This window comes from Cydia fagiglandana, chromosome 7 (assembly GCF_963556715.1).
Source record: "Cydia fagiglandana chromosome 7, ilCydFagi1.1, whole genome shotgun sequence".
Classification (NCBI taxonomy): domain Eukaryota; kingdom Metazoa; phylum Arthropoda; class Insecta; order Lepidoptera; family Tortricidae; genus Cydia; species Cydia fagiglandana.
The window spans coordinates 7,655,318-7,666,998 of record NC_085938.1 but is presented as its reverse complement, the minus strand read 5'-3'; the positions used below and the strand labels follow the sequence as shown (position 1 = coordinate 7,666,998).

The window sequence follows — 11,681 nt, the reverse complement described above, 5'->3', positions numbered from 1 at the left end:
CATAATCAATTTGTTTAACAGTTAGGTTAGAAGGGACTAACCGCTACGAAAGTAGATGCTGTAATTATAATTAAATTGTCCCACGCCTAAACCGGTTACTCGATGGGAGCTTAATTTAGTCAACGTAGGATTACTCTAAAACTATAGAATACCGACAAACTATGGCGCTGTCATGTTCTTGATGCGTTAAATCAAAATAATTAACTCTAAACTTGATATGCCTGTGAGCAGCAAGATTCCTGATATATTCGCAGCTTGACTAACGTAAACAATCTCCTCTATTGCAGGTTGACGTGAAGTGATTCAGAAAGGTATACGTTAAGACCGAAAGGTGAGTTAATGACAACTGTTAATGCAAATCGCGTTTTCTTGCAACGCTCGCTTTGTTTGTGTTTGCGGGCGTCTTGTACAAGTCGTAAAGTGTTGGATTAAAAATAGTGATGTCTGCGTGCGTGATGGAGGAGGGCCGGGAGGACGGAGGCGGCGCGCGCGCCGACGAAGACGCGCCGCCTGAGCGCCCGCGCCGCGACGTGCTTCTCAGTGGTCGCGGGCGACGCGCTTGCTCCGAGCAGGGGCCGCATCCTTCCTTGCATCCACGTAAGTGTCAAAGTGCCTGTGTGTTTACGTGACAGCGCATTTATTTTGCTAATTCTTACGTATAATTGGCTTTAAGTGCTAAGGGCTTTATTGATTTGTATTTATGCTTTTCATGTTTATTAACGCTCATATTTTAAAAATTGCTTTGATGTACCACTTAATTCCGCCGTTCCTGGACCATTGACGGGGGGATCAAATGCGTCTTGAATTCTTGATTTTATGAGTACTTATAGCATTTCTGCAAAAGGATCAGGCTAGTTCTTAATCCAAACTTACCCGTCATCGTTATCTTTTGCTCTGACGTCGCCTCTATCAGGTGTAAAACTATAATATAAATACGTAATTATATCTTATATGTTACAGTGAAATTATTCTAACATCACATATTTGACAGTTATGAATTCACCCTTATAGATATGATGCTATAACCTACCGTTTAACTGATAGCCTTAAAAGTCATAACTATATATAAGCGTGTAACTGTCAAATATGTGATGTTAGAATTATTTCACTGTAGTTTTCAGTACCTACATATACCCCGTGGTAAACCCACTACGCTAAATGCAAAAGAAAATCGCTTTTGAGTAGACAGACACACAGACAGACAAACATTGGCGTCAAACATATAACACCCCTTATTGCGTTGGGGGTGGTTGGGGGTTAAAAACATTCATAACTCAGGAACAAATATTCGCGATAAATACACAAGTTCCCTTGCCTTTCGGATTCGATTGATCCCCAAGAGTTCCGGGTTTGAAATCAGTCTGTTTGGGCTACAAAACCGTTTCTTGTACTATGTTCTTTATATGTCGACTGGAATATGTAGGTATTACGTAAGGAGCGAGCAGAGTAGGTAAGTATTTACAAATCACACAAACTCAGATTTTATCGTATGTTGTTGGTGTTGCGCAAAACATTAACGCTTTCGTAGAGTCCGCAGCAAGCTCGGTTCTCCATACAAACGTACAAGGTGTCCAGAAAGGGTATCGGGTATTTGTTTTAGCGCCATATTCAAAACGGGGCCTCGAAAGGGAGCGGGGAGGGGTTCGTGGCGTGCGCTATTTAGTGGAGTTTTAGCCACGATGGAACAGTACTCGGGGACGCATCGCGCATTTTGCGTACGAGCATATTATCGTAACGGTGATTCTATAGTGACTGCTCAACGTTTGTATCATGCGGAATATCGTACACGCTACGCGCCAAGTGACGATAGCATTAGGAAATGGATCAGGATGTTCGAGAATACAGGTGCGATGATTAAAATTCAAAACTGTATTCTCGAACATCCTGATCCATTTCGTCACTTGGCGCGTGGCGTGTACGATATTCCGCACGATACAGACGTTGAGCAGTCACTATTGAATCACCGTTACGATAATACGCTCGTACGCAAAATGCGCGATGCGTCCCCGAGTACTGTTCCATCGTGACTAAAACTCCACTAAATAGCGCACGCCACGAACCCCTCCCCGCTCCCTTCCGTAGCCCCGTTTCGAATATGGCCCTAAAACAAATACCCGATACCCTTTCTGGACACCTTGTAGTTACGCTCTCAACTCTTATTTTAAAACGACTAGCTAAGATTGCTCTGAATCTTTGTTAAGGTATATCTATGCCACTGATTAGTTTATCCAGCTACAAAACTTGTTTGCATACAGCATAATTATATTATATTGCAAATTACAGGCATAATTATATACAACTCATGTCATTGTTTGTGCAAAGTTTCAGTACAATCCAACATGTAGCATAAAATGAGAACGAAAGTCCGTTTGTATGGGAAAGTGAAATTCGGCCGAGCTTGCTGCGGACTCTTAAGTAAACATAATATGATATGTATTTGCTAATTAGAGCTCCATTAAGGCCCAGATATACTTACATTTAATACTCAATCTCACGAGGAAAAATCTCGGAAAAATATATAACCGAAAAGAAACGTCGGAGGTAAATCTTTTAACTTTATAAATAAGCGAATAAGTACCGTTGAACAATTTAATAATGATGAATTTAGTTCGGCAGTGGGGCTCTAAATAACTACACATCATCATCATCTTCCTCACGTTGTCCCGGCATTTTGCCACGACTCATGGGAGTCTGGGGTCTGGTTAGTGAATAATCCCGAGTATTTACGTAGGCACTACAGTTTTTACGAAAGCGACTGCCATCTGACTGTCCAACTTAGAGGGTAAACTAGACCTTATCGGGATTAGTCCGGTTTCCTCTCGATGTTTTCCTTCACCGAAAAGCGACTGTTAAATGTCATTGATATTTCGTACATAAGTTCCGAAAAACTCATTGGAACGATCCGGGGTTTGAACCCGCGGCCTCCGGATTGAAAGTCGCACACTCTTACCGCTAGGCTACCAGTGCTTTTTCAAATAACTACACATCAATGGTGCCTAGCTATATAATAACTATTCTGCAAGGGATGAAAAAGGGTAAAAAGTTTTGATCGAATAGCTGTACTTTTCTCTTATTACATCCGCTAGGCAAGCGATAGTCATCAGTATTCATGGCTCTTGAACTTTGAGTCTCATCTGGCATTATCGGAAAACTGTGTACAACTTGCGCGGCGTCTGTTCGAGGAGTTTCTGTTGTCGTGTCGTGTGTCGTGTCATGTCGTCGAAAATGCCTACATTTCCCATGTTTTATGGACTCACGTGAGTACAGTGTTGCCAACTTGGCATAAATGATGCCAGATCTGGCATATTTTCACTGGATTTGGCACCAAAATTTTCCATTTAGCATCTGGCATATTTTTTAGCATAATTTAGTCTAAGCCAAGTTTGCACCAACTTGGCAGCAACAATATGCGCCATCGCCTTATGTGGTTCATATTTTCATATGAATTTTGACTTTTGTGGACGGATGGACGTCGACGGACTATTTAAAGTTGGTCCAGCATATCTTGTCAGTAGAAAAAGGCGGTAAATGTGAAAAATGTATGTGATTTAAGTGTCTAATTTCAAGTGACATTTTATTATTTTTTTAGCATGTTTCAAAAACTTTGGCTTAATTTTGGCATAATCTAGACATTAGTCTAGCATTTTTTCAAAATCCGAGATTGGAACACTGCGTGGGTATGACATACTTTCTTCAGTACTTAGTTATGTGTGCGAGGAGGTCGTATTATACCCAATTATGTCGAACCTTAAAAGGGGCTGTGTTTATGGTTTTATCAGTCTATGTGAAGGTGTGGTATGTATGGAGGTATTATTAACATTTATTTATCTTCAAACTTATGTTAGGTTATTTTGTTTGGACATAATAATAAAATACAAATACACGTACAAATATACAAATATAATACAAAATACTTATAAACATATTAGGGGTTGTGTAAATCACGCCAGGTGTTTTAGGCTACTGACCCTCTTCCCCCTTGGTGATATCTAGTGAGGTTTTTGGCTACCCCCCTCCCCCATATAATTTCGCGTGTATTTTTTTTTATTTTTTCATTCGACCTAATTTTAGGATAAATAGTATTGTATGTACAATAGGTATGGGTAATAAATACAATACTATTTATCTTAAAATTGTATGTAGTACTCATGTGGTACCTATTTATTTATTCTTAGTCTTGTTCACTGTAGAAAAATACACGTGAGGTCTCCTTATACCCTCCCCCAACGTGATCTGTCGTGATTTTTTCGTGACCCCCTCTCCCTATCGAACCTCGCGTGATTTGTGCACAAACTCTTATAAGAAAACCATAATATAGGTATTATCTCCTTAGATTTCACGGGCCTATAAATCCCGGTCTTTTGAATTTTGATAGGCTTGCGTGGGGATATAGATCCAACACGTAGAGGTTTGGAGAGCTTTAATGTCATGTAGGTATTATTATTATTAACAAGCTTTTATTAGGTCGACCTGTATGTAATCTAATCTATGTAATGGAATCTAAGGTAACTAATTCAACCATCTTCCAAGGATCGTAGCGTCATGAAAATTGGCAGCTGTATGTAGTTCTGATGACAATACAATAATATGGTACTGTCGAACTGATCTGATGATGGAGACAGGGGGTGCCATAGGAACTCTCGACCTGTATGTAACTATGTAATGGAATCTAAGGTAGCTAATTTAACCATCTTCCAAGGATCGTAGCGTCATGAAAATTGGCAGCTGTATGTAGTTCTGATGACAATACAATAATATGGTACTGTCGAACTGATCTGATGATGGAGACAGGGGGTGCCATAGGAACTCTCGACCTGTATGTAACTATGTAATGGAATATAAGGTAGCTAATTTAACCATCTTCCAAGGATCGTAGCGTCATGAAAATTGGCAGCTGTATGTAGTTCTGATGACAATACAATAATATGGTACTGTCGAACTGATCTGATGATGGAGACAGGGGGTGCCATAGGAACTCTCGACCTGTATGTAACTAACTATGTAATGGAATCTAAGGTAGCTAATTTAACCATCTTCCAAGGATCGTAGCGTCATGAAAATTGGCAGCTGTATGTAGTTCTGATGACAATACAATAATATGGTACTGTCGAACTGATCTGATGATGGAGACAGGAGGTGGCCATAGGAACTCTGTGGTGAAACTACGCAACCTAATTGTGTTAGGGGTTTTTAGAATTGTCTCGATGAGTATTAGTTGTCTGTCGTAAGAAAAGTACAGTTAGCGATAAAAGCTTGTACCAAAAATGATTTTTTTGCCAAAAACTTATTATTTTAATCTTTTTGCACATAAAAAATGAGAACTGAATATTATACTGAATATTATTATAATGTATGTATGTACAATCAATTCAAACTTATCGAAACATGTACTTATTGAAATTCCTATTTCTTAGCCAAAAAGCTTATTTCCCTGTTCAATATTTGTTTTGTTTGCACACAGTACTTGTGAACGGAAGCTGTAACTCTATTATTAAAGCTAGTTCTCTTTTGCTATTTTTTTCCAATCATGAATCAATCTACAACGATATTCTCCGGATTTCTAAGCGCCTGATTGATTTACTGTTACGAAAATAGATTTTCATTTGGCCTCAACGAATGCGATTTGAATAGTAGGTATAGGTACATAGGTATTAGGTAGTAACTACCGCACAAAAGTTATTATTTTATGTACGTTTTTTGCATTCTATCATTATTAGACGTATTTTGAAATATATCTTTCACGTTTTTACATAGGTACTTCAAAGTATTAACTTGATTTTACCCTTTTCACGCCGCCGCTGCTTGCCATAGTCTCTCAAAGTAAGCGAATTCAACCGTCATCTCATTTTCTATTCAAAATCCTTTGAATTGACATTGAAACGCCCTCTAATTCGTCGTCTGTCTGCCAACACAATACTTTTGTTCAGGAAATCATTGTTTTGGAAATACACAGGCAAATCAACCAAGGATTCTATAATAGAGATTATTGTGTAAATGTAAGAGAGGAACGACAAGCGGGTGTGTGCTTAAACTAACACGATCCTAATATTCAATGAATGTTATCGGTATATATTAGCAAATACGGATGTCAAACATTATCCTCACAAAAACATAAATGTGAAATGAGAGCCAAGTTCAATATTAAGAATATACAAATAATTTATTGAGAAAAATATAGTACAGTGGTTGTTGTTAAAGACTAACCCCCTTATTAATAAACGTTTACTAAAGTTAACAAGCCGATAATAATCGTTTGTCCCTTTCCGACGTATTGGTATGATGGAAAGGGACAAACGATTATTATCGGCTTGTTAACTTTAGGAAACGTTTATGAAAAAGGGGGTAAAAATTTATATAGAGACAAGTGGTTTACAAATGCCTGAACTAGGATTCCCTGTGTTTCGTTGTGTATATGTGTCGTTGTTGACTAGCCCACAAAAGAATTGAGATCTACATATAGGGTGCCAAGTGTGCTGTGTAGAAAATCCTCAAGATTTGACTTGGCTAGTTTTGGCCGGTCACATCTGTCGCATGCATCCAGACAGATGGGCTAGTGTAGCTACCAAGTGGATGCCAGAAGGAGAGCGCGGACGCGGCAGGCCCAGACGGAGATGGCGGGATGACCTAGACACCTTTCTCAGTAACTGGCCAGAGCAGGCGCTATGTCGGGAGTCGTGGAAGACAAGGGGAGAGGCCTTTGCCCAGAAGTGGGACATCTTAATAGGCTAGCAAAAAATAAAGTTTCTGCCAACAGATTTGACTTGGCTAGTTTCTACCAACAATACAAATATAACAGTAACAGACAGAATAATAGCCTATACCTACGTAAAAAGTAGCCCAGACAAATCTGGTTATAACGTCTACAACTCAGACTAGCTCTTGGGAATCGCCCTTTCTATTTTCTTGTGTGCATAGATAACGTTATCAATAGCCCATTTCGGGAATTCTGCGAACCCTAAATAAGTTTTAGGTCCTATCTACGTCTATTAACGATTGCGCTGAGATGTTGCGATGGAATGATGCTACTTTTTACGTTTGGGTTTTTTATGTAATTGCTTGCACATATTGTTGTTTATTGATACTACTCGTACTTGAAAAAACTTAGACAAAGGACACACAGAGCGGTGTTTAGTGAGTTTCAAAGTCAAATAAAGGGTGTCTTCAAAAACAACACAAAATCCATATAAGCATAATTATAGAACGGCGATATAAGTCGGTAATGATTCTGCCTACGACTCCTACGAGACAGGAGGTCCCGGGTTTGAATCCTGGTAAAATAATTTATTTGTGCGTTTATCATAATACTGTATCATAAATACTGTAGAACATGAAATTGTAGAAATTAAATAAAATTTAACTAAAGGCGAAACATAGAAGGGAGTTTTCACAAATCGTTGTTCATACGAAAAAGTCGTGTCCCATGACTTCCTTAGCTATTTTCTTGAATATTACCCAGACGTATGATAAAATGTTGTACTTTTCAATTAAACAACTCATTAGGCTTTTTATTGGTCCTAAAATAACGCATTTAGCATTGCAAAATTTTAAATAAAACCGAAAAACCTTAAAAAAGTAGTCCAATTTTGACGTGTCCCATACTACCCAGGCAAAGATCAGAGTAAGAAAAAAAATATTATTCCAAGACTATTTCAAAGTAACGGCTATTTTTCTGATCAACAATAAACTAATCCTCAATTCTAAACCTTAAACTCGAGTAGTACAGTACAAATTTAATTAAAAACAACGTATTTTGTCCTGTCCTGCAGAATAGCGTACAGCGGAATTTCCATACTACGCCACCGCAGTTTTAAAGGCTTGGCAACATTTTTTTAAACAAATACGATCTGATTTTGAATTAAGGCAACATTTCAAGGCAATAGCAGCCGCCATTTTGTTGAAAACTACGGCAGTTGATGCGCATTATGAGTTTAGAGTGGTCGCGTGGCATTCAGTCAAAAACAAAACTTCCAATACGACGCCTGATTTTAATAAGGTAAGATAATCCTCTACTTAAAACTTTTTAATTTGTTGAACTTGTTATTTATTCGTTATTCCGAATAAATAACACATTCAATTGAAGATCTAATAGATAATTTGCAATTTACATTTTAATGTTGCGTTGTCGTTTATACGTTACCTCCATTACGCCACCATAGCGTGAATGGAAATAAAAAGTGACGTAATGGAATTCTTAGGGTCGTTTCATAACGAAGCTGCTAAAGGTAATAAATTTATATATTGTGTGCGTATTATAACCTCATCAGACCCACTGTACAATGTAAAATTACAAGATGTACAGTCACCATCATAACATCGGAGCTGTGGAGGTGGTCACAAATAAAATAATTCTGGTAGTTTACTTTATTTTTTGAAAATGCAAAGCAGTATGAACATTGCCTTCTAGTTCCTAAACGCCATTTTGTGTTCTAGCTTACGCCACTGGGCCGACTGGCCTAATATGTCCTGCTATGGCTGTGATGTATTTCTTAAGATATTATATACAATATTCTAACGATTTTACGATGTTAATTTGTAAAAGTTATTTAACTTTATTATGTATCAGAGATTTATTAATATTTCATTAAAATATTAGTCATTTTGTCAAGCTGTAGACAATAATATATAGTAAAAAGTACTGAAAAGTAGCGTAAGGGAAAGTTTTTTGATAAAAACGGGGTTGTTTTGTTTTATTTAGAAGACGTTTATATTTTTTTTTGAAAGATTCTTTTGTTTATATTTTGATGAATAAAAATTAAAACACTTTAACCCTTCCTGTATTTTGTTTATCAATCGCAAAATCAGTGACGTAATGGAACCTTGACCTAGCCTGACACGAGATTAATTGCGATTATTTACTGGAATTGTTAATATATCTCAATAAATTTAGTATTTTTATGCACCTCAAACAATAAACTATCTAATTAGCTACACCATAAAATAATTTAAAATATTTCCCAAAGTGGAATTCCACATACGTCACCAACAACGATTTGTGAAAACGCCCAGAATCATAGTGTCTTGTCTTAAATATCAAATTTCGGTGTCAATTTTAAAATAATTTTATATATTTAAAATACCCAAGTATTAGGTACTGTGCCTGTTATGAGTTTTCTTTTGGAGAAAAGAGGTAATTAGCATGAAAATAAATTAAGTAAAACGTAGTGCATCTTAGAAGATATCATAAAACATGTTTTTTTATGTGGTTGGCCAATATTCCAAGTAGTGGTGGCCGAGTGGATATGACGTCTGACTTTCAATCCGGAGGTCGCGAGTTCAAATCCTGGCTCGTGCCAATGAGTTTTTCGGAACTTATGTACGAAATATCATTTGATATTTACCACTAGCTTTTCGGTGAAGGAAAACATCGTGAGGAAACCTGCATACATCTGCGAAGAAATTCAAAGGTGTATGTGAAGTCCCCAATCCGCATTGGGCTAGCGTGGGGACTATAGCCCAAGCCCTCTCGCGCATGAGAGGAGGCCTGTGCTCAGCAGTGGGACGTATATAGGCTGAAATGATGATGATGATGAATATTCCAAGTTGGCTAAATGTGATATTATTCAGAGATGTTTATGTATGATGTACAATCTGCTAACCTGACGAGTAAATATCTCTTAACTTTATATTGGTAATCGTTTCACTTCATATCTTCACGCCCACGCCACGTGACAGGCCTCTTGCCCTTGTCCCATTCACTTGGGATATCTTTATTGTTAGTTAATTGAGATATTCAATATTCCATCCATTTTCACAGCCACGGGTTTAATTACGAACGTTTAAAGATTTTCTTACTTAGTCTGCCAATCTTAACAAGTCAAAGGCTTAATTAAGAGGGCTCTTTGAGCTTTAAATGCTTCATATATTTAGCTATTGATATGATGTTACGTCGAGTGAAGTATTTATTATATATGTATGTTAAATAAATTTAATTAATATTTTAATTTTCAAGAGTCAAGTCTTTCATTTAATCTAAAAATGTAGGTCGTCTAAAACAAATCATTAACTAGACCATTTACTACTTACTTAGGTACTATGTAGTTTGGCGCGATGACCCAGAATGAGTCTTGGCGTCCAACACCGAACACGCCAATACCCGGCCCTGCGCGGATTCACCCCAGTTTTCTCTGACGCTGAGCCCCCGGAGATCTGCCTCCACTCTATCCGCGTAACAATACCTACTTAGGTTAGGATGACCTACAGGATCGCGTCCAGACTGACTGATTGACTAGAGTGACTGGACAATAAATAAATTATATAAAACGTCTAGTAATGTGATTGTGTGTGTGGTGTAATGTGTCTTCTTTATTATTAATGATTGGAATTGTCTAATACAACTGTGTAAGTAATGTAATTTCAAAAATGTTATCAAGGTGTAACGTATATGGTACATTTATGAAATAAATGAATACATAATGTTCAAGCCCATTCGAAAGATTTTAATTGATTGATTCTCGAGCTGGGGCCGAATGTCTTTGCAAAATGACTGATCAGTTAGTATCATAGCACAATCGGATTAGGACTACCCTCGAAATATTAAGAACAGTCCTGAAATTTGGTACTCAATGTATGCTGTGTCAATTAGTGTGGGCATGAAAAAGAGATCTTTAATTAACATACATACATAACATACATAACATACATATCCTGCAGCAAACATAGGGAAAAAGTGGTTTCAGTTAAATCTCACGAAATTTTAGTATGATGTTAATTTGGCTCTCCTGATTATTTTTTTGTATGGGCACAACTCTCTCAGAAGTATACTTTCAGAAATAATCAATGTAATTTTTGTATACAAAATACGTGTTTGTTAGCCATTTTTACGTAATTCCTCCTCCTGACAGTTGGTGGCTGCACCTTATAACGTCAGTAACTGTCAGTGCGTGTCATAACAATATATCGATTTTAGAAAACATGTCGCGTAAATAGAAAATTACATACTTATTTCTGAAAGTATACTTCTGAGAGAGTTGTGCCCATACAAAAAAATAATCAGGAGAGCCAAATTAACATCATAGTAAAATTTCGTGAGATTTAACTGAAACCACTTTTTCCCTATGTTGCTGCGGGGTCCTTTCAGGACTGTTCTAGAGATTTCGAGGTTAGTCTTAATCCGATTGTGCTATAGTAGGCAGTTACCTACCTCTACCTATACAAAGCGCGTGACAGTTATATTCTTATAAACAGACTGCCGTATTCGAACTTCAAGATATTCACAAGAGACTACACGTACTAGATCCATTCTAGATACGTTATAGTTTAGATATCAACTAGTTCTCTTTTGCAGCGCAATTCGGGCAACCAATGTCACTTTTACGTTAGATAGAGTAAGATAATATCTATTAGATGTGAATATATGACTATTTCAAAATCCGAATCGAGCCCAGATTCCGCTTAATCTGATAACCCCCGTACCTACATGAAAAAAATAATACTGATTACTTATCTCTTTGAAGCGGTGTTGGCGGAGTAGATATGACTTCCGAGTCTTCCGACTTTCAATTCGGAGGTCACGGGTTCAAATCCTGGGTCGTAGCAATGAGTTTTTCGAAACTTATGTACGAAATATCATTTGATATTTACCACTAGCTTTTCAATAAAGGAAAACGTCGTAAGGAAACCTGCATCGATTGTGAAGAAATTCAAAGGTGTATGTGGGTGTGCTGTGTGTGTAGCCCTCTCGC

The 11,681-nt window shown here is 37.5% G+C and overlaps 1 protein-coding gene across 6 annotated transcripts in view; it reads left to right on the top strand.

The window, feature by feature from the left end:
- The first annotated feature begins 329 nt into the window (after positions 1–329).
- The window catches only part of LOC134665829 (3',5'-cyclic-AMP phosphodiesterase), a 614,694-nt gene continuing 603,342 nt past the window's right edge, over positions 330–11,681 (top strand). For 4 of the 6 annotated variants that reach the window (XM_063522834.1, XM_063522831.1, XM_063522833.1 and 1 more), the window contains exon 1: positions 330–597. In XM_063522834.1, the coding sequence (XP_063378904.1) occupies positions 441–597 (157 nt within the window). In that variant the 5' untranslated portion in view covers positions 330–440. The remainder of the gene's footprint in view (positions 598–11,681) is intronic. The other 2 variants (XM_063522835.1, XM_063522837.1) reach the window with 2 other exon arrangements.